Here is a 22,173-nt window from a genome sequence, read left to right on the forward strand (position 1 = left end):
TATTACCGCACCATCTACATAACATCAGTGTCCCTCTCGAAAGACACGATCTCATGCTCAGTCTTTCTTCTCGCTCGCATTTGCACCAATCTCGACATCCGTCTTCGCCCAGTATTTGCTCAGATCTCCGACAGGCGGACATACAGACCAGCGCATCTCTGCAGCCATAATAACGAAGAGCATGTACCAGCCCAGCAGACCTACTATGAACAAGAGCGCTCCACCAGCCTGTACGCATCAGTAACGACCCCTCAAAAGTGCCAGAGTAACTCACCTTCTGCAACTTCAACGCCTTATCAAAATCCCCCGTACTCAACGCCCAGTACGCTCCACTCAACACCCAAGCCCCGACCGTCACAAACCCGAAGATACCCGCAAAGACCATGTTGATCCGGATAGTAAACAGCCAGAACGTTGCTAGCGCAAACCCCCAAACAAGCAAATACAACGCAATTACTGCGTTCATCTCCTTGCTCACCATCCCTGCTGCTGCATCGCCAGTCGGTGAATAGGCGGCGGCGAGACCGAGGGTGGGCAGTTGCAACATACCGAAGGAGAGCCAGAAGACGGCGAAGAGACCGCATACCATCATGGGGAAGAATTGGGCTTGGATCCAGAGGAAGATTGTGGAGAGGGTTAGGAGGAGGGGGCCTGTGAAGAAGAATATGCCGCTGTGAGGGTGTTAATAGGGGGAGTAGGGGGGCATGGGAGGAGTGAGGGGAGTGGGAAGGGGTGAGGGAGGGAAGGACGTACACGACTGCTTGCATTCCGGCGGCACCGCCCCAACCCATTAGTACCATGGAGAATGTGAAAGTTGAGATGACGAATCTGCCATTCTTAGTATCGATACCGTCCACTCCGTAAAGAGGATCTCACCCCAAGAAGCCCAAAGGTGTCGCATTAGCATATTTTCCGACGTTCTCATTTGCATGTGGTGTCTTCGGCGCGAGATACAACTTCTCGAATAGCTCTGGGCTGATTGAGATGTTGGTTGATGTGTGTGCGAGATGTGGCTCTTTGTCGATGCGATCGGAGTCTGTGCTGTGCGAGGTCACGGTTGTTGTCGCCATGGTGGTTGGAGTAGGTATGCTTGCAATACACGGGTGAGGCAGAGTAACTAATGTAGTACTGTAGTAACCATACGATGGCCTTGTAGCTCGAGCACAAACTCAGGGTACTCCACGCTTATCAACTCGAGAGCTTCCCTGTCCGCCATCGCTCACCACTCCTCCTCCACACGCACATGCACAGTGGGGAACACGACATCTCGAGCGCCCTCTTCTTGGTCAACCACTTATCCATCTCACTCCCCCGTCTTCCAAGCCGTGCGCCTCGGTCTCCGTGTACACTATTCGACAGTCCTATTCGCAGAATACCGCCGCCACGGCTCGGTCAGTACGCAGCTGTCTCCCAACTGGCTGGATATATATCACGATTACGCCGAAAAGCCTCCTTCGCTACAGCTTGCTTGTGGGAACATAAAAACGATGGTCAGCATGTTGAATGCGGTGGTGGAGGTCGGGTGTGCCCCGCTCGCTACCCTTGTGCTGGGCTTACCCGGCAATTTCTGAGACGGCGTTGATTGGCTGGGATGGGACGGGAAGACGTGCCTCACGGCTTGGGTGTGGTAAGCGGGAGCTGCAACACCGTGCGATGGCCGGATGGAGATTGGTGGGGTGATTCGGGGGTGGGAATCGAGATGGGATGGGATGCGGAAAGGGTCTGGGGTGAAGATGGGTGGAGTGGAGGTATGAACTGCGTCCTTGGGTGGCTGCGGTGGTGAGATAGACTAGCGACGTGTATGCGCTTGAGGACCTGGACGCCATACAGATTATCAATATAAAATGGTCGCTCATAGTTTAGGGTGTGAATTCGGATAACTCTCGCGAATGGGGTGTCATTGCAATATCTACAAGAAGGGTGGAAATAGCGGAGCAAGTATTTACATGTCGCCCCCCCAGACAAAGTGGAGAGCAGCGATGACAAGATATGTATGAGAAAGAAGGGGTAAAGTCAGAATAGGGTTGAAGGAGTGTAAGAAGAGAAACAATCTCTAGGAAAGTCCGGACCGCTGCCAGCAAGCGTCGCGAGTAGAAAAGCATCGCACCGCCCGTAGTTGGACGAAGTAATGCTAGCCCTCGGAGTTTCCTGCGAGGGAAGAACACGTCAGTGTTCAGCCTAGTCCAGCATAAACGACGAAGTCCCCTCAACAAGAGGAGGCCAACGCTTCTTAAGACCAGAATCATCCTGAGGCCAGACATCCGTCGTACCAGCCTTATAAGCAGCCCAGTTCGCGCAATTCTGCTTCCACTCAGAGCCGGCAGCCGGAAGATTGATTTCGGATTTGCGCTCGAGGAACTGGATGCCGAGGCCCATGCCGACGTGGAAGGCGATGTGGCAGTGCATCAGCCACTGGGGAGAAGGGGTTAGCATATGTTGTTTTGGGAGCGACGTTGGGGAATTCATGGGTATGAGAATGTTTACTTACAGCACCAGGGTTATCAGTCGGGTATGCGAGAACGAGCCACCCACTTCCTCTGAGCTGAACAACGTCGCGACGGGGTGGGTTGGTGAAGCGAAGCGAGCTGAAGTGCGTTGCCATGCTGAATTGGCCGTCACCGCCGCCAAGGATATAGCTGTCATGGCCGTGAAGATGGATAGGATGGGCGATGGGCGGTGCGCCTACAGCTTGCTGGATGACCCAGTAAGTCCAAGTGGATGCCGAGGTCGATGGTACTTGCACAACGTTGTAAGATTGCGGGATACTGTTGTTGTTCTCTGCGACGTATTGGACGGTTGGCTTTCCGGGGTCGATGATGATGGACGTGCCGTTGATGGTCCAGAGGACGGTGTTGCCATTTGCTGCTACTGGGCCGAAAGCGACGGGGAGGTTTTTGGCTTGGGCGGCGAATGTGGTGCTGGGCACGTTCTTTGCGACTTTCGGGGTGGTGATTGGATCAGCGCAGATTGTGAAGGGGTTGGCTGGAGCAGTTGAGGTGGGATCAGCCACTGTCTGACCTTGGTACGTGAAGATGGCGCGTCCTGGGAGAATGGAGCGTGACTGGCAAAGGCCGTTGGCGTCGGCACGGAACCAGTAGTTTCCAGCTGTCTGGTTGGCAGTGATGATGACGTCGTAGCGTTGGCCGATACCAAGTTGAAGGTGGGTGGTGTTGTATGGGACGACGGGGACGAAGTCGTTTGCAATGACTTGGAAGGGATGGCCGTCGAGGTTTACAGTCATGCTGGTGTCGACTGCGGTGTTCACAAGTCGCAGACGATAGCGCTTACCCGCTTGCATCGTCACTCGGTTGTAAGCACCACCCCCAGCTGCGTTCTTAGAAGTGCCGTTGATCAGGATGTTATCGGGTACAGGGGGACCCAATCCAGCTTGCCCATTCTGGAATGCTATGGAGGCTGCTTGAAAGGCGGTCTTGTAAAACCAGTCTGTGATTGGCATAACTCCAAGGTCCTCGTCATAGTTGGCGGTGGCAGGACCGTTAACAATGAATGTTCCGACGACACCGTCTCCGTACTGATGCGAGAAATGCGAGTGGTACCATGTCGTGCCGTATTCGGTTGCCTGGAACTCGTACGTCTTGAGGTCACCTGGTGCTACCGCACATTCGGTAACGCCGTTGACACCATCCTGGATGTTCTTGTTAAGCATGCGGAAGCCGTGCCAATGGATGGAAGTGCCATTGGATTGAAGCATGTTGCGAACTGTGATTCTGATGGTATCACCCCAGTTGGCAACGATGGTGGGACCTGGAGTTCTTCCGTTGATCAACATGCAAACCCTTGAGCCAGCACCGTCAGGGTTGCAAGTCGTATTCTCGATGCGTAGATTGTAGGAGCGAACCACGCCGGTATTGGGCCAGGAGGTGTACATGTCCGTAGAAGAGTTGAATCCATTGGTCCAGCAATTCCTCGTAGTGGGACCGTTGACACATGCCGATGACGACTGACGTTCCTCGAGGCCATCTCGTTTTGGCGTGAAAGGTGCTAGCTCAGTGGTCTCAGACGGGATCGCTATCGCGGTTGTTACTGGAGCGAGAAGGCCCAAGAGAGCCGTCCCAAGGATGGCAAAAGACTTCATCTTGACTTGATGCGATGAAAATAACGAGTGATAGGCTGTAAAGATCGACAGAAAAGAAGACAACAGTGCGAAGCGAGAACGCTGCCGAAGATGCTGCTGTGGAGCAATGGAGCAGATCGTTTGAACTCTTATATCTGATTCCATCATAGACGGCCTTCATGCTCCAGCACAGATGATCAATAGCCCTTCTGCTCACTCGACTGCTTCCACAAACGCCATGGCGGAATACGGACCCACCCTCTCGCCATGTCCACGAATGAAGACAATGGCAGTATGACTTTGAGCTGCGAAGAACGGAGATTTGACATTCGGATGTCGTGTTGTATGGAACGCCTCGCTCGAATGTGAATGTGGGCAAACGGTGATGGAGATGGATGACCTCGTAGTCATACACGAACACAGTCAGCATGGGTATTGATCGCTCACTCCTGACTAGGGCACACCGTATCTGCATCAGGCGGCGGGAAGGATGCGGCAACCCAGTGCTCGAAGTGTCGGCCGGACAGCAGAGGATTTCGAGGAGCTACGCTTAGATCACACGTCGTGGCTTGCGCAAAGTCCGCAGCCAATCCGCTCCTCTTGTCTGTACTTTGTAGCTTACTCAGCCGTGAGCCACCATCGGATTGTAGTAGAAATTTTGGAAAGGGCTGAAGTGGCGCGGAAAGTACGGCTTGTGAACGCTCATGCTAGGAAGCATGTTGTCTAAATCATACATACGACTAGAGATACCAGAAGGTAGTGTTACTTCGACAGGTAACAGCTTCTGACACCACGAACAGTTCAATGCGCGTATAATCAAGTGTGTGTGTTATGGTAGATTGATCGGTATCAGAATGACTGCGTTCGCGAGCGGACTAAAGCGGTCGACTCTCGGGGGTGCGATCGGAACGTAAAGAGAAGACTGCGTCATCACGAGGAGATACCAGTGGTCTGTATACTATCATCTGATACTATTGAGGTAGGTTTTGGTGTGTGAGCTTGCCTATCTCCGATGACTTCCTCGTTCGCGCGGCTTAATCGGAGATAGACCATGAATAGGCGCGCCACAGCTGATGCATCTGAAGACCCGAGGATAAGCGTCCTCTTCCATGAACATAGCAAGGGCCTGGAGTGGTGTTTTCGGACATTTTGTCGCGTAATGGACGGTCTGGATGCCGCCAGGAAGCGAAGTCCGGCAGCGGGCAATCCCACGGACAATATGCGCGCTCCGATCAGCCCACTGTCTCTTGACAAAGTAAGAACCAAAAGATCTACACCTTCTCTTGTTTTCTTAAAGCATACTAGCCGTGATGAAGTTGTGATGGGGAATTTTGGTCAGACGTTATGGATGTTGCAGCTATAAATGTTGGTATATGGAGCGAACCAAATAGGGCTTCAAAGCTGGGTGCCACGTGCGCAATCATGCACTTCTTCGTCTTAGTTTTGATGTTTTTCTTGCGAGTGTCTACGGAGGTTGGGCTTGCGAGCGATTGCCGAACTGAGTTGTGGTGGATAAGTCGGTGAGCCTAGCGGACTCCGGCATCACCGGCAGCCTTACGTCGACAATGTGGCAAGCTTGGAGGTCATAGAGCCTCTTTAGATTCGAGGGCGTATCCGCGTCCCTGCTTCGCTACAGACTGTTGGAATCATGGCCGTCGTCTGGCGTGAACTCTGGTCCCGGCAACTCGTAACCATCGAAGGAAAAGCCAGGTGCGACCGTCGTGCCTACCAGCGTCCAGTTGCCTAAACTGGTCGCCCGCTGCCACTGGCCTTCTGCGATGATGACTTGCGGAGCCTGGTCATTGAAGATGTCGCTACCTAGAATCTGCTCTTGAGTCGCAGTGCCGTTGTCCCACGATAGCTCCAGCTTCAGTGGGGCGCCAGCGTAGAAGTGCCATATCTCGACAGCATCGGTAACGCGATGCCAGTAAGATGGACCGCACTCGCCTTCGAGTAGATAGTAGATGGCGGTTGAGTATGAGCGATTGCCGATGGTACTGGCATCTTGAAAGGTTTGTCGAAAGTAGCCCTTCTCTAGGTTCGGCTCGAGTTGAAGCTTGGCGATGACGTCTTTCGCGTCGGCACATTCGCGATAAGCGGCAGTCAACCCTAGCAGCGATGCGGCCAAGTAAATTGCGAGTTTGTGCATATCTGTAGTTTTCTGGCAGTTGTGTCGTACAATTGGAGTATGGCCTGCAAAGTATCTTTTGTCGAAGAAACCGGCGAATGCTGATTCTTATTAGTGATGCCTTCGTAGCTTCCGAGCTTGCGGATGCGATCATCACAGATCTCGTCACGTCATCTGAACTCGACCACCACATTAGCTCCACGGCATCACAGTACCACAGCAAGAGCGCGATGAAGGGAACGAGGAAAATACATCCCAGGTCACCTCAAGTGCGCGTCCGGGATGACACCGAAATGCCTAAACGCGACACAACCCTTGCACACGCCCTTATCGCACGCCGCATGTTGTACACCACGATCGCGACATCTCATTCGATCTGATCTGCGCACTACTGTACAATGAAGAAACTGGATCTGCCGTTTATCGCCGAAATCTTTCACTGTGGAGATCCGATGGCGGGGCGTCGCACTGCAGTAGTCAAGTAGACTGAAAGGTTAAGTATTTCCTCCTTGTACACCGTGGGATCCCGCCACATTCGCAACACTACGCCTCTTGCTGGTTTCCGTATATTCTCCGGTCTCTTTTCCTGTCTTCCGTCGACTTGAGTCTGCGACGCTATGTTTCCACGTTTCGCGCTGCCCTGTTGGCTGACAGTCTTGTCGTTTGCGATCTCAGTCGCGTCGAGTGTAACACCAGAGACGAAGAATTTGTTTGTGGATGCTGATCTGTTTGAAGCTATTGAGTAAGTGTCCTGTACCACGTAAAACCTGAACGCATAGCTGACAGTGCCACAGTGATACCGCAGCGCTACTCCTCGCTTGCACTTTACCGAATACAAACCTCCTCGCGGTAAACATCAACGTCAATTCGACGTACTCTGCCTTCGCTGCGTCGGCAATCGTGAACCACTACGGCTACTCTTCCGTCCCCATTGGGCTGCCGAGACCCTACACGAACATCACATCGCCTGAACCATTCGGAGGAGAATATGCAAGCAAGGTCGCTGCTGGATGGTCCGGCGGCTCGGTGCCTAATGGACAAGTCAATAAGACATGGGATCCAGTAGAGCTCTATCGGAAGACGCTGGCAGAAGCGAAGAACAACAGTGTGACTATCGTGTCGATTGGGTTCATGGGATCGTTGTCTGGTCTTCTCAATACGACCAGCGATAAATACTCCGTGTTGGATGGATACGAGCTTGTCAAGACAAAGGTCAAGGAACTGGTCGTTATGGGTGGGGGTTACTCGCAAGAGCCAGCCATCGATGCGGAGTACAATTTCGCGATTCAGAACGCACCACACGTCATCAACACATGGCCCGATTGTGTTCCGATGACCTTCCTTGGCGCAGAGGTGGGCGTCGAAGTCCTGTCGGGCGCACGGTTTACTGTGTGCGGACCCCCGAATGACCCAGTTAAATCGGCTTGGGAGTACTGGGGGTCTTACAATCACTCCGAATACTCATGGGACTTTTTGACCATGGTGTATGCGGGCAGGGGCCTGGGCAGTTGGTTCGAGTACGGCAACGAAAATGGGTACAACTTTCTGTTTCCGAATGGCACTAATGTCTGGGTGGAGGACGAACGCAGGACCAGCCAGCACTACTTGAAGCTCAAGGCCTCGAACGAGACGGTTTCCAAGGAAATGGACAATCTACTGCTGCGCGGCGCGTGGACCCACGCCCAAGTGGACTGAAGCCTCATACTATCGAAAGAAGTGTTCTACTAAGCTCAAGCTTTACAGGCTTTTCAGCGGTTCGCACGGCTCGTCAATACCCTCCCAAGACAACCTGCTTGTTCATTTCTAGGCTTCCAGGTTTCAAGTGTAACAATCGCATTTTCCTACGAGCCAGCAATGAATACTATCCTTTCTATCACCCACCGAATCTTTCTCTACGTTACTTTCTCAGGCTCACTATTTCTGAGCATGCAGAGCGCTGACAGCCTTGAGTCGAGGCCGGAATTGGGTGCCGATAGTCGATAAGACGGGATGCCATTTCTGGTAAAGATGGTCTGCGCCAAGTGCGGATTCCGCTTGACGCCAAGCTCGTCATGTGGCGTCGTAATCGTTCACCACAACGTTGTTCCCTCAAGCCTTACCGACAAAATCCCTATTGGTCGGAACGCTCAACAATGTTCAGGCGAGCTACGACGAGACTTCACGTGCTTCCTTGGCTACCCAGAACGCCCTGCCGCGCTCCACTGCCAAGTATAGATTTAGCTTCCGCCGAGAAACCAACAAGCGCGTGTGCCCACAATGACATCGTCCCAGACATGTCTTCTTGGATAATCTTGGGTAAACATACAACTCCACGTCTCGGCGCGGCCGCCCCGTGTCTGATCTCGATGTATAGTTGCATACGCCAACCAGTGCAACGGAGAAGGATGGTGTGGAGAAAACATGGGGATTGTCACCCTGGTGCAGGATTTGACCCGCTCTTTGATGGAGAAAATGTGGGTGTGAACTGTGCCCCGGATACCCTATATAACAGGACCTGTCATGGTTCCCAGGCATCTGGTCGTGTGTCTTTCTACTCCTCCACTTTGCGATCAGCATCTCCACTCCCCCCAGGAGATCCAATCTAGACGCGATACTTGAGATCAGTCGTCACCATGTCTCGTCGAAAGCCAGACATCGAGGCTACCGAGCCCAACTTCTCATCATCGGGCAGTGACAAGTCCGACTTTGGTGCCGGACAGCATCATGAACATGCCGGCGCTGCTCCGCAGCGAAAGGCTTCGGTCGCCGCAAAGCTCAGGAACCCCCTAGCCGGTTATAGCGAGGAACATGTCCTAGCCGATGTCGACGCATGGTGTGTTGAGAAGGGCCTACAGGAGTACCAGGACGAGTTCCGCAAGGGCGCTCTCATTGCTCGCGTAGGCCAACGAGACGACGGCTTCGAATACGTCAATCAACTGTCCACCGAAGAGAAAGACTGGCTGCGACACGAGGTTACCCATCGGTGGTCTCAACCTAAGATGCTGTATTTCTTGGTTGTACTCTGCGCTGGATCTGCCATTGTGCAAGGAATGGACCAGACGGCTGTCAACGGTGCTCAGGTCAGTTGCTTTGCCGTTCCCATCTCATCACGTTCCGCCACTAACATCCTATCCAGGGATTCTACTTCAGAGAATTCGGAATCACAGAAGACCAGGTGTGGCTTCGCGGTCTGCTTAACGGGGCTCCTTACCTTTGCTCTTGTCTCATCGGATGCTGGTCCAATGCACCCCTGAACAAGTTCTTTGGCCGCCGTGGAACCATCTTCATCTCTTGCATCATCTCTTTCATCACCGGTATCTGGATGGCGGCCGCTGAGAGCTGTGAGTATTATCGCATCAAGAAGAAGTGCAACTGAAAGCTTACTTTTGCGATAGGGCCCAATCTCCTCGTCGCGCGTTTCATGCTCGGATTTGCTGTCGGCGCAAAGTCCTCGACTACGCCCGTTTATGCCGCCGAGTCCGCGCCAAAGACCATTCGTGGAGCCCTTACCATGATGTGGCAGATGTGAGTAATTGCCGATGTACGAACTGCGTGTGAGACAAACACTGACTTCGTACACCCGTCTTTAGGTGGACCGCTTTCGGCATCATGCTGGGTTTCATCGTGTCCGTCGCATTTCAGGATGTTACAATCATTGGCGGCCCGAATTCGCCATGGAGGTGGATGCTGGCCTCCACCAGTATTCCCCCAATGATTGTCTGCGTCCAAGTATACTTTTGCCCTGAATCGCCGCGCTGGTAAGTTTCCGACTCGCAGCCCATAGGCCTTGCCTTGAGCTAATCTGAACCAAAGGTACATGGAGAAAGGCAAATACGACAAGGCGTTCAACTCACTTTGTCGACTACGCGCGCACAAGATCCAAGCTGCACGCGATATGTACTACGCGTACAAGCTTCTTGAGATTGAAAATGCGGAACGCGAGGGCCGAAACCCGTTCAAAGAATTCTTCATCGTCCGCCGCAACCGTCGCGCCGCACAAAGCGCCTTCTTCGTCATGTTCATGCAGCAATTCTGCGGAGTCAACGTACGCACTCCAGATCCCTTGGTTTCACTTGCTATCTCAGTCGCTAACAGTAGTATCAGGTCATCGCATACTACAGTACATCCATCTTCGAATCCGCCGGTTTTTCCGAGACCAACGCCTTGCTTGTATCCATGGGCACCGGCGTAACGAACTTCCTCTTCGCGATCCCAGCTATCTACACCATCGATACATTCGGCCGCAGGAACCTTTTGCTTACGACCTTCCCTCTTATGGGTCTGTGTCTTCTCTGGTGCGGATTATCCTTCTACCTACCCGAGAATCCCGATGGCACGCCATCCCAGCAACGTCTTGGATCCATCGCCGCCGCAATCTACGTCTTCATGGCCGTCTACTCCCCCGGTGAAGGCCCCGTGCCCTTTACATACTCCGCAGAAGCATTCCCGCTCCACCTCCGCGACGTCGGCATGTCCTTCGCCACAGCTACCTGCTGGGGCTTCAACTTTATCCTCTCCCTCACGTGGCCGGCTCTTGAGGCCGCTTTCACACCAACGGGTGCGTTCTGTTGGTACGCAGCTTGGAACTTCTTCGGCTTCTTCTACGCTTACTTCCTCTTGCCTGAGACCAAGGCGCTCACGCTGGAGGAATTGGACACGGTCTTTGATGTTGGTAATCGCCAGTTCGCGGCTTACTACACGAAGAAGTTGCCGTGGTACCTCAAGAAGCGTGTTTTGCGTCAGGATGTCGCGCCCATGGAGCCGCTGTTTGAACTTCATGAGCAGGGTGGGCATGCGGATTATGTTGATGAGCCGCTTGGTGGTGGTGGAGGTGCTGCTGGTGTAGAGGATAAGAAGATTGTGGAGAAGGATGAGGTGATGAGGACGTGAGCGTCTTCCTGATGTGAGCACGACGAGTTGTTGCAATCTTCCCTTTTGCGCATTGTTGTCGTGTGGAGGAGAGTTTCTAGTCGAGTTTTGATGGGTTTGCTTTTGCGCTCATCTGCGACTTCGTTATACCCGTGTTGATGATAGTATCAACAAGAAGAATGAGATATCCTTGTTTGCTTTGACTACGTAAGCGTTTCTTCATTACAATGACTGAGCTTGCACTTGTCAATGCATTAGGACATATGCGTGATTTGGGTCTGCCTGTATTAATTCACTAGCTGACTAGAACCAAATGCGTTCAAAAGGCCTACAGAAGAGAGAATCCCACGATGGGGACCATGTGTCAAGACACCTCGCGATCCTACCCTAGCAAGATGTGTGTTTTTGCCAAATATCTCAATGGTTTCAGAATTGCTGAGTCATTAAATTTGCTAAACACAGACCTACTCGTACAATATTCCCTCTACCGCGACATTCTACTCCGCTTTCGCCGCCGCAATCTTCAAAATCTCCTCGACACTCTTCCTCGCATTCTTCGGATCCTTCGCCACACTCTGCCAAATCTCACCATGCTTAGGTTCCGCCATAGCAGCCTTGCTCAACGCCTCCTCCTTCTTCTCCTCTGTGCCGTGTTGTTCCAGGAACTTGTAGTACCAGACCCAAGCATCGCCGTAGTCGCTGTCAAGGGTGACGGCTTTGACAAACCACGTTGCGGCCTTGTCGAGACGGCGCTCACCCCAGAAGATGCGGGCGACGACTACGAAGAGGAGGGGGTCTTTTTCGACTTTCTTGATGGCTTCGAGGGCGCGGGGTTTACGCTGGGTACGACCTTCGAGGTGCATGATCTTCTCTGCCCATAGTAGACCGGAGTTGGGGCATTGTTGTAGGGCGCCGGCCATGAGCTGTTGGGCGGCGTTTGTGTTGTTCGCGCGACGCTCGAGACGGACTTGCTCTAGGAGGATTTCTGCGCTCTTTGGGTTCTGTTGTCGGCCACGGTCTAGCGTTGATCTGGCCTTGACAACTGCACCTTGCTTTACTTGTAATCGGGAAAGGAGGATGTACAAGACGGGTGCCTTTGGTGCGGCACGTGTGCCAATGTTGAATGCCTCGTGAGCTTCCGGTAACTTCGATAGCTGCTCATAGACTTGGCCCTTGATGGCATGTAACTTCCAGCTGCCTGGCCAGTTCTGCAGACCTTGGTTGCAGATGTCGATTGCTGTCTCGTAGTTCTCCAACTGCCGTTCGAGGACGGCGGATTTCATGTATATACGATCGGTAGCAGCTGATTCACGGGCGATCTGCAGGAAGCTCCGTGCCTGCTCGTAGTTACCAGCGTCGACCTCGAAGTCAACAGCGCGAGTGTACAGCATTTCGTTGCCTGGTAGAGCTTCGAAACTCCTACCCAGAACCTGGCGGGCACCTTCAGGGTTCCCTGACTGCCACATCTCTCGAGCATATTGCAGCCACAGTGACTCCGAGTTGGGGCAGGCATTAACTGCACGCTCTAGGACACTGAGGAGGGTATCTGTTGTACCATGATGCTTTTCGAGATCGGTGGACGCGTGCCAAACCGTCGTACTGTATGGGAAGATGGCGACAGCAAAGCCAAGAATGGCCCTGGCTGTTTCCGGCTTGTTCCTGTTGAGAACACTCCTGGCATCTTCGAGCCAGACGTCTCGGCGCTCATCATCTTCGTCGAGACCCCAGCCCACAGTCGCTTTGATGATTGCAGCAGCTGTGCCGGTGTTCCCTTGCTCCTCGCAGATCTCAGCTTGAGAGAGCCACTCTTCACGCTTGATCATAGCATTCTCCTTGATCAGAGATTTGACCGCTCGGGTCATGATCATGTCCAGCATGTCCACTTTGCCTAGCTCTTCTTGTAGCCTGCAAGCATGGATCCAGATTGCCCAACTGGTAGGGATGGCTTTGCGAGCCTTGTTGAGAATCTGCTGCGCGTCTTCCGGTTCAGAGACCCTGGCATATGAAATCCACAGCTCCTCCGAAAGTGGCACGGTATCTGTAGCTTTGGCGAAGAGTAAGCGGACCGCATCCAGCTCTTCCGTGTCGTTAATGAGGGTCTTCCAGAGCTCGACACTCTGGGGGTTGTGGTCCAGAGCTTGACGGGTGACCTTTTTCCTAGACGCTGGTGTTTGCTCCAGATCGATTGCAGCTTGCCATAACTTCACAGCCTTGGGATTTTGCTTGATACCATTGGCAGCGATGATCTTGGCGTTATGGAGATTGTCCTTGTTCAGCCTGATAGCTTCCTCCCACACGACTATCGATTTGGGACAAAGTTCGCACCCGCGAGCAATGACCTTTTTGGCTGTGTGAACTTTCCCGGCCACTTCTTCGAGTCGCGCCAACGCAACGTATCCCGGACCATTGTGTACGTTAGTCTTGACAGCCGATTCTAGCAGTACGCGCGCGCGGTTGATGTCCTCAACTGGAACTTCCTCGCCCATAGCTTCCTTTTTGTTGAGCGCCGTCATGTATCCCTTGGGATCCACAGACGTCGAGGTTCCAGAGGTCGTTGTGGTTTGTGTGCCAGGGGCGCTTGCTGCTGTGTCGAGCCGTACAGTCAAGGCAGACAGTTGGGCAGCTCCGATACTTGCGAGATTCGTCGTCATGCCGTCAGCGTCCGACGATATCGTGGTATCAAGCTCGCCGCTCTTGGATGCCGCGGCCAAAACACTGTCCGGTACGGCGTAGGACCTCGAATTTGCCAGTCGAGCTTCGCGTGCGCGCTTCGCTTTACCCGTCATATCTCCGACCTCGGGCAGGGCTGCCCATTCTTCTTCTGAGACGCCACCGAGGGCTCGTTTTAGATCGGCAAACTGGAGCTGGATCTTGGGGTTGTTTCGTTCGTATTCGTCTCGTTCTTGTTGCTCGCGAGCTTCCCTAGGGCGGACATCGGTATCTGTTCGTGGAAAAACACACGATGAATACTTCGAAAATAACGATAGAGGGGAGGGGAAGAGGCATGGGGTAAAAGAAACTAGGGGTACTAACCTTCTGGCTCTGCGTCGCTTGTCCATCTTCTCGTCAACCTCCTGATATATGCGGTCTGCCTCGTCATCGTCCTTGTCGTAGTTCATGCCGCTTGAGAAGAGACCGACTTCATTGTCGGGATCTTGAAATCGATCCTCCTCTTCATCCCTCTCTTCCTCCTTCTTTTCGGTGACACCATACGCCGAGGGAGCTGCCTGGCCTAGCGATGCTGCACGCTTTGCTAGCATCTCCTTCATCTGCTCCTCTGAGGGACCCTCCCGCGCGGGACCGAGATCGCTTCGCGTTGTGAAGCCAGTGGCTCCTCTTCCGAGACCAGCCACATAGTTCTCGGGCGCGGGCATCGACAGGAAGTCGCGTCGACTCATCTTGGCGGTGGTTCTGGGGATGTTGACCAGATGTGGTGGTTGTAGGTTCTGGCTGGAGCGCGGCGCAAGTTGCGCAAGGTTTACGATGTCGGACGGAGCAGCGGTCTAACGGAAACTGTGGCGGTATCACAGGGAGAGAGTCGGTGGTCGCGAGTGGGGAATTTCCTAGTGGAATCAGCAATAAATTGTGTGGCAGTGGTGCCGAGGCGGCGTGTTTGAATCGTTGGTCGCGACTTGGATAATAATTTGAACTAGGCAATCGCGTGTCACGTGCGCGAAACTCAGCCAACGCTAACCCAAAAGGTGAGTTTGCGACGAGCACACACAGTAAGACACATGCACAATGGCTATGAGTAAGCCTTGCTACAGCTAGCGGTGTACCCAGACCATCGGTTGGAGACAGAATGAAAGAACTATCTGTATTCTGACTACAAACTGCTGCACGAAATAGTACCTAGGTATTCCAGCAACCACACGCATATCTATTCGTTACCACGTGATACACCATGCTCATCAACTCGTCTATCATCAGCAATTACGATGCCGTCTTCTTCTGTGCGGGCGCCTTTCCGTTTGAAGCTTGAAGGGCATAGCGGGGTGACATTGGCGGTAATGGTGGAACCGGCTCCTCTGGTGTATCGCCTCTCAGGTTCCTTCCGCTACAACAGGTCAGCATACGTCTGCACCAATCTTGTTATGGCTCATCTTACCTCTTCGTTTTCCTCAATTTCCCTCCAAACCACTTCTTGAAACTCCGGCTGGAAGAAGGGCGTTCCTGTTCCTTGTTGCGGGTTGAGTCTGATCGTGCCATGCTGCTCCTGTGACTTGATACATGGCTGGCCTCTGGAGTGATATCGTCGTCTTCTTCCTCCAGCGGCGGAGCCCATCTCTCGATATCGCCGTTGACTACTACAAACCAGCCCAATTTCTCTCCTGGTGCCACCTTGTCCCGGAGGTCCGCAATGGCCGCCCACTGGTCGTCCCCCAGCCCCGCTCCCCTCATCTCCTCCACATCTACCCCGAGCTTGATCTCATGCACTACATCGCATACGTAGGCGTATGGCTGATCCTTGACGGTGAGATCATCGGGATCGTACTGTTCGATGAAGCGTAAATCAGGTAGCGCAGCCATCTCTTGGGGCCATTGGCTCTTGAAGTTCTGTATCAGACAGGCTGTAGTGGCAGGAGCCATTAGCCATTCCGGTGCAGCATCGTCGAGATTTTGCAGAATGACATGGATCCGAATCTGGGCGCGGGGCCACCGAAAGCCGTGAACGAGCCAGGTTGGCATGGTGAAGGTGAAGTGCTTTTCGTCTAAAGTCTCCGTTTCGGAAGAGGAGTGCCGCGGTAGGAAGGAGCCAAAAAGCAACAATCAATGATTAGCTAGGATGTACCGAACGAGGATGCAAGCATTGGTGCGGATGATGGCGTCTTCAGCAAAGTTTTAGTTGCAAGTAGTACATGGTCTTACACGTCCTGTTATGTAGGCAGGGATCGCGTCTTGGGAGCTCATGCAGAGGTCTAGACGACGCGCCCAGAGAGGTTGGGACAACCTTCCGCGAGTGGACGCACGCTAGGAAGAAGCAACGACACAATTGCAAGCGTTGGTTCAGGAGAACGAGACCAGATCGACACCGTAAACGCGATAGATTTGGGAAAAAGCCCCAGTCGCCTTTTTGGTCTATGCCAATAGCAGTGTGGGGGAGCTGGGATGAAGGCAGGCACCATGGTTTGCGCTTGCCTCCCCGCTTGACGCTAATGCAAGGCAGCTCCCGTTCGCGTCGACGGGTACCGCGATGTTTCCGCACCCGACCTCGCTGCCCACAGTTAAGAAGCCTGCGAGTCCGACCATGTGCGGCACACTTCATTCTCTGATTCTGTGTCCTTGAGGTCTATCACCATGCCTTTGTCAGTATAGTATCACCACAGTTTTTGCACACGCAGTCGCTTACAGTCCACAGGCATCTGCTAGGCAAGAAGTCATGGAACGTCTACAACTCCGACAACATCGCGCGGGTCAAGGCCGACGAGGCCGCCGCTGCTGCCCGCGAAGCCGCTGATGACCAGCGCAAGCAAGAACTCGATGCTGAGCGACGCGCCGCCATCCTTCGAGGCCGGACGCCCCCACCATTGCCAGCAGAAGAACCCACAAAGGCGCCGTCATCAAGGCGCTCAGGCAACACGGATGATCGCGGTCATGACAGAAAGAGGAGGAGGCTTGCGGGTGATGATGATACCGACGCTGATATACGCATGGCCAAGTCCATCACGGCTCGGCCTGACGAAGAGGCAAAAGACCCGAAAGTGCTGAAGCTACGGAGCACCGCATCCGATGCCCCGTTGGAGGACCACACTGGCCACATTGACTTGTTCCCGGTGGACATGAAAGAGGCCATCAAGTGTGGGAGGAATGCGGACGCAGAGAAGGAGAAACGCAGGAAAGAAAAGGCCATCGAAGACCAATTCACAATGCGCTTCTCCAATGCAGCAGGAAGGGGTGGTATCGACCGACCCTGGTACGCTGCCGTACAAAAGCCTGCACCCACTACAGGTGAGAAGCAAGATGTGGCACTCTATGAAGGCTTCACAAACAAAAACGTCTGGGGAAACGAGGACCCGCGTCGCAAAGAACGGGAGCAGGCGCGCATATCGACGAACGACCCTTTCGCATTCATGCAGAAAGCGCAGGCACAACTGAAGAAGTCGAAGCAGGATAGGAAGCAATGGGCTGCAGAACGCGACCGTGAACTAATGGAGCTACGGTCAGCCCAAGAGCGGGAGGAGAGAAGGAGTCGGCATCTGAAAAGGAAGAGGCGGGAGGTGGAAGATGACGAGCATCAGACACCCAAGAAGGAGGCCTGCTCATCCTCGCGCCAGAAGCATCGCCATAGGAGCCCGAGTCGTAGCCGTGACAGGCATGAGCATAGGTCTTCGCATCGCAGCGACAAGCGACGAGCTCATAGCAAGAGCAGGGAGCGCGATGGAGACCGCCACAGGCATCGTGAGCGGCGCCACGACGAGTTTCAGAAGGCTTTCATCTAGTAGCGAGCCGATACACTGCACATGAGTGCAGGCCATTACGGGCAATCCGTTTGGTGTCCTTTTACCATTCACTAGGCTTCAACACACTACGATCATGAAAGTGTCGTAAAAACCGGGCTCGGTTTCTAATCAATCAACGTCTTTCTCATCCCTTCCATTACATAATAAGCGGATTCAATCATCGTGGATCCAGTGTGTGTTGCGGGAGTTCAAACAACCGAGCTTTTGTCCTGGTTGGGCATCTTACGCTTCACCAACTTCAGGCTTTCCATTATCCATTCCTAGATCGAAAGTTCACTGACCAATTCGAGAAGCAAGGCTGCGCGATTGTGCCCCTGCCTCCAAACCCCGAAGAGATTGTGCTGAATGGGAAGAGCAAGTGCGCAGTGCCGCTAGACCCCAGCCATCTTTGTACTGGGGTTGATCAACGCATAGCAGTGGTGTTGAGATCGCATGAATCGGGTTCTGGGTCCTCATATAGACTGCTTGCTGATGACTGCAGAGACCTCAGGCTGACCGACAATCTTGCATTCGTGAGACTGGTCGCCACATCGTTCAGTGAGCTGAGTCGCACTGACTCTGTCAGGTGGCAGTTACAATCGGGTGCGGAATAAACCAATTGATAGCGTCTTACCGGTTAGCTTACAAGACGTGCCTTCAGTCGCAGTTTGTCATACTGATTATCGTCTTCAACGAGGCTATGCGGCACAGCTCGCATGCCTTCCTCGAACCACTGTGCCGTCTGATCCGGAGGGGCGACTATCTACCAGAATACACGACACATCTCCCACGCATCTACAACACATCTACACGCGATTGAAGATGGACGACACCTCAACAACAAACAGTGTAACGTTCCAAGTCCTCTATCGCATCCCCTTCCGCTACCTCTACATACCCGGCCTGTACATCCTGCTGCTCGGTTTCCTCACCTTCGGCCACGCATTGCACACAGTTTGCACGCACCAGGACCCAGGCGGATACTACAAATTCTTGATCTGGCTCGTCCTCGTGTTTGGGTACTTCGTATCTCAAGCCGGCGCCCATCTCTGTGTGGTCTGGCTTACCTTCAGGGACCTGCAGTTCCCAGATGTGAGAGGAAGGCACATAGTCATGACCGATTCCGAACAGCGCACAAACAAGGTCCTCCGGAGCATCGCTAAGCTCATTCCGTGGCGCTACGCGTATATACCTGGTCTATCGCTCGTCGTTCTCGGCATCGTCGTTCTTACGCGATCACTGCGCTTGCATTGGACGCATATTGATCCTGCGGGCTGGGATACGATGTTACACATTCATTTTCGCACGGTGCAGGGAGTGTCCCTCGAATTGGCAGGCTTTGTTGTTTGTATGGGGTCGTATGTCTTCAAGGGTGTGGAACTAGAGGATGTGGAAGAGACGCAGTCAAAGGCTATAGACATCAGCAACGGGGTCGCTCTTGGGCGGAAGGTGGATGTTTCAAGCGGGCATGACGGTACGCGTTGAACGATGGATGTACGGCATGGAGATGGAAGGGGTATTCTGCATGGTATGCAAGAGAGTCGCTTGGAAGAAGTACAAACAGGTAGTTTCAACTGCGCAGCATGCTTGACGTAGCTCAAATCTGGGTTGACTGCTTCAGACTATCGCTCGTACGTTGGAAGTCTACTTTGCTACACACTATAAATCAAGGATCGATTCCAGTGAACCGCAGCGGCAAATGTGCAGTCCAGCTGGTGAAGTGTTAAATTGCGCTCGGTGCATATCAGGTGCGGACGAGATTGCATGAGACTACTGTAGCCTTGGATGTGTATCTTTCGGCGAAAGTGCTCAGCAGGTACCTAAGTTTTGCTGCTCATGCGGTGATACCTAAGGTGTATGTAGATCACAAGCGGCCTATTATTAATGTTGAGTTGTGCTAGCGGTGGCTTGCTGTTCGACAGCCTTGAACGCATCGTGGTCTTTCGTCATTTTAGTGTCCTCCGCTGTGCCACTCGGTATGAAACACTTTCCAAATACCTACGCGGTCTGAACAAGTGGATGTGAGGTATCTGTCAGGGAAGGCCAGTAACCCATCTCAGTGTTCAATAACAGTTCGAGGGTCCAACATCGGGGAGCAGCCACGCAGCAGAGCATAAACAGAGTTGACGGCCCAAGGCCCCCCATACCAACGCATAGTTGCCTAACATAGTGATTGCGGGGGACGCAAAGGGATATTATCATCCAGCATGTCGGCGACTATACAATAGTACAGATCGGGGAAACCGCAAACTTGAGTACGACCCAATCGGAAAGAGCGCCGCGGGAATTGCGGGAGCGGGGGCGTTCCACCCAGCCACCAGGTAGCCATCATGCGCGATAAGCATTCTGCGCGTTACCAGTTTCTCATACCGAAATCGCGCGCTTCTTGACTCGTAGACGGATGTTGCGAGCGGGTTGTAAGTTGCTAGGCTTGATCACCTGGGCAGGGAACGCAAGCAGTCGATTTCATCTTCAGAGGCCAATGACATCTAGGTTTCTATCGCGGTCCTCCAGCGAGGGCATGACGCTGAGGATCATGCGACCACGAGGAGCTCCTTCGTACCTAATAAACGTGGTAAACTGTCCCAAGAGCATGTCATACAGCTCGTTTGCGTGCTTCGACTTGTGGCGGCTCAGATGACCCGCATGTGTTTCAGGTGAGTTAGCGTCAGGTACCAGCCTAGACAGCGGGCTATTCAGGTGCACCGGACCGTGGAACGGAGATTTCACGCATATCCACACGCTCGCGGTCCCGAGTCCGATTGGCGAGGCCGCATCTCGATGATATCTGTATGAGATGGCGCGAGAGATGAGTGCAACCGGCTGCAAGCATGCCTAGGTAGATGCACATGTTTTGACTATACTCTTTCGTAATTGTCGAGTGGACCTGTCACATTATAGAACTTGGTGCGCTCTATTCTTCGTTGCTTGTACTGCTGTATACGTCTGATGTGACGACGACTCGACTCTCACAAATGAAAATGTATCATATATTGCCAGGTTCATCACCCGACAGACGAATTGCCCCGGATGGTTCTCGAAAAGGGGACACTAGTCTCAGTAGTCGATGCAAGTATATACATTACCCACAAGCCGATCGCTGACGCACTGATCTACTAATAACGTGGTTAGATGGCAATCATGCAAAAGCCCGTAAACTTGAAATCGGTGCAAAGAGGAGGCCTGATCGTCTATCACGGTAGATTGATTGGCGACTCGACGGTTACTTTCGCGTACTGGGCACGATGGCGTGCACTAATGAAATGGCGTTGATAGCACGCTGTCTAACGGCGGAGTCAGATCCGGTGTCAGTCACGACGTGTTGAGCAAGGTTGAGCCACACACCAGAACCCGCAAGCGATCTGAAATCAAGGTCAGCACCACCTTGCATCGAGATACTTAGCCTTCACTGTCTTTGCAGTTCAAGGTCTGTCTTGGAATTTCAACAATACTAATACATGCCGTGCACGTGGCCTCCGAATTCGTGATACAAACCAAACATTCTGGCACTACAAGTCCAAACATACCCATATCACGAACCTTGATCCCGGCGTTGTTATGGCTTCTGGAACCGCGCTCACGCCAGCCATCATCGCAACATGGCCAATACCCAACTATGTCGACCCAGTCTCGCAAAGGGGCAGTGTCGAAGCTGCAATATACGCGACAACCATCCCAATGGTGCTTTTTGTCGCTGGCAGAATCTACGTTCGGGCGAATCAGAAGTCAGGTGTAGGAGCCGATGACTGGATCATGGTTGGCGCAGCGGTATGTTCGCCCTATGCTCTTATGCTACGTATCTAACATGTGTAGGTCTTCGCCTTGGCGATTTCTGTCTGCTTATTAGTTACGACCACCAACTCTCTTGGGCGTCATCTGTATGATGTGAACCCGATGACGTTTGTGAGCTCTGCAAAAGTAAGCAATTACCAGTGGTTTCAACATACACACTAATGGCTTCTAGTACAATGTCGCGAGTGTCACAATGTACAATGCTTCCATGACACTCACAAAGCTTTCCGTCTGTATGACGTACCTGAAGCTTTTCCCCTCGCGCACGAACAAATTGTTCTGTTGGACGATGATTGGGTACCAGCTTCTGTGGGGTGTCATTTCGTCGGCACTCTACATTCTGCAATGCGTGTAGGTCATAACCCCAGGGCTGATGTTTGATCTTGACTGACTTTCCTGTCCCAGTCCAATCCAGTCACTCTGGGATTTCACGATTATCGACAAAGTATGTTTGGACTCGCATCAATTACTCACTGCGAGCGGCATCTGCAATGTAGTGTCGGACTTTGTGGTGTTCCTTTGGCCAGTCGCGCCACTGTGGCAGGTCAAGTTACCGCTGTCTCAACGCGTGCATCTGGTCGCGGTTTTTTCTTTCGGCGTCCTGACATGCGTCGGCGGCATCTTGAAGGTCGTTTGGTCGCAGGATTACTTCAAGACATGGGATACGACATGTGAGCAGTATCGTTCCACAATAGACTGTCGTCGTGCTAACATAGCCTTCTTGCAGGGGTTGCGTCTCGCGTCACCATGGCATTGTGCATCGAGTTCAACGTTGGTATCATGAGCGGCTGTCTACCTTGTCTCCGTCCGTTCCTAGCAATGATGGCTCCTGGAATCTTTGCTGGACCATCGGCGGCACACAGCGGCAACGCAGCGAGTTCTGGCGGAGC

The 22,173-nt window shown here is 53.0% G+C and overlaps 9 protein-coding genes across 9 annotated transcripts; 4 read left to right on the top strand and 5 right to left on the bottom strand.

Annotated features, from left to right (window-relative positions):
* Positions 1-57: 57 nt before the first annotated feature.
* J4E78_010297 (uncharacterized protein) lies at positions 58-1,070 on the bottom strand (the record flags this gene model as incomplete). The annotated part of the gene is made up of 4 exons (XM_049370875.1): positions 58-228; positions 275-671; positions 754-828; positions 877-1,070. 4 exons carry the CDS (start codon positions 1,068-1,070, stop codon positions 58-60), a joined length of 837 nt encoding a protein of 278 aa, XP_049217460.1.
* A 1,108-nt stretch (positions 1,071-2,178) lies between these two features.
* J4E78_010298 (uncharacterized protein) lies at positions 2,179-4,096 on the bottom strand (the record flags this gene model as incomplete). The annotated part of the gene is made up of 2 exons (XM_049370876.1): positions 2,179-2,412; positions 2,489-4,096. The coding sequence occupies 2 exons, from the start codon at positions 4,094-4,096 to the stop codon at positions 2,179-2,181; spliced, it is 1,842 nt and encodes a 613-aa protein (XP_049217461.1).
* A 1,609-nt stretch (positions 4,097-5,705) lies between these two features.
* J4E78_010299 (uncharacterized protein) lies at positions 5,706-6,224 on the bottom strand (the record flags this gene model as incomplete). The annotated part of the gene is made up of 1 exon (XM_049370877.1): positions 5,706-6,224. The coding sequence occupies one exon, from the start codon at positions 6,222-6,224 to the stop codon at positions 5,706-5,708; it is 519 nt and encodes a 172-aa protein (XP_049217462.1).
* A 596-nt stretch (positions 6,225-6,820) lies between these two features.
* On the top strand, positions 6,821-7,898 carry J4E78_010300 (uncharacterized protein; the record flags this gene model as incomplete). The annotated part of the gene is made up of 2 exons (XM_049370878.1): positions 6,821-6,945; positions 6,998-7,898. The coding sequence occupies 2 exons, from the start codon at positions 6,821-6,823 to the stop codon at positions 7,896-7,898; spliced, it is 1,026 nt and encodes a 341-aa protein (XP_049217463.1).
* A 917-nt stretch (positions 7,899-8,815) lies between these two features.
* On the top strand, positions 8,816-11,072 carry J4E78_010301 (uncharacterized protein; the record flags this gene model as incomplete). Its single annotated transcript, XM_049370879.1, has 6 exons — positions 8,816-9,262; positions 9,319-9,523; positions 9,578-9,707; positions 9,773-9,940; positions 9,996-10,227; positions 10,287-11,072. 6 exons carry the CDS (start codon positions 8,816-8,818, stop codon positions 11,070-11,072), a joined length of 1,968 nt encoding a protein of 655 aa, XP_049217464.1.
* Positions 11,073-11,548: 476 nt separating this feature from the next.
* Positions 11,549-14,449, bottom strand: J4E78_010302 (uncharacterized protein; the record flags this gene model as incomplete). The annotated part of the gene is made up of 2 exons (XM_049370880.1): positions 11,549-13,973; positions 14,085-14,449. 2 exons carry the CDS (start codon positions 14,447-14,449, stop codon positions 11,549-11,551), a joined length of 2,790 nt encoding a protein of 929 aa, XP_049217465.1.
* Positions 14,450-14,984: 535 nt separating this feature from the next.
* On the bottom strand, positions 14,985-15,740 carry J4E78_010303 (uncharacterized protein; the record flags this gene model as incomplete). The annotated part of the gene is made up of 2 exons (XM_049370881.1): positions 14,985-15,108; positions 15,160-15,740. 2 exons carry the CDS (start codon positions 15,738-15,740, stop codon positions 14,985-14,987), a joined length of 705 nt encoding a protein of 234 aa, XP_049217466.1.
* A 609-nt stretch (positions 15,741-16,349) lies between these two features.
* J4E78_010304 (uncharacterized protein) lies at positions 16,350-17,491 on the top strand (the record flags this gene model as incomplete). The annotated part of the gene is made up of 2 exons (XM_049370882.1): positions 16,350-16,357; positions 16,411-17,491. 2 exons carry the CDS (start codon positions 16,350-16,352, stop codon positions 17,489-17,491), a joined length of 1,089 nt encoding a protein of 362 aa, XP_049217467.1.
* An 822-nt stretch (positions 17,492-18,313) lies between these two features.
* On the top strand, positions 18,314-18,976 carry J4E78_010305 (uncharacterized protein; the record flags this gene model as incomplete). The annotated part of the gene is made up of 1 exon (XM_049370883.1): positions 18,314-18,976. The coding sequence occupies one exon, from the start codon at positions 18,314-18,316 to the stop codon at positions 18,974-18,976; it is 663 nt and encodes a 220-aa protein (XP_049217468.1).
* Positions 18,977-22,173: the final 3,197 nt, after the last annotated feature.

This window comes from Alternaria triticimaculans, assembly GCF_023758025.1.
Source record: "Alternaria triticimaculans strain BMP 0046 chromosome Unknown scaffold_29, whole genome shotgun sequence".
NCBI classification, from domain to species: Eukaryota; Fungi; Ascomycota; class Dothideomycetes; order Pleosporales; family Pleosporaceae; genus Alternaria; species Alternaria triticimaculans.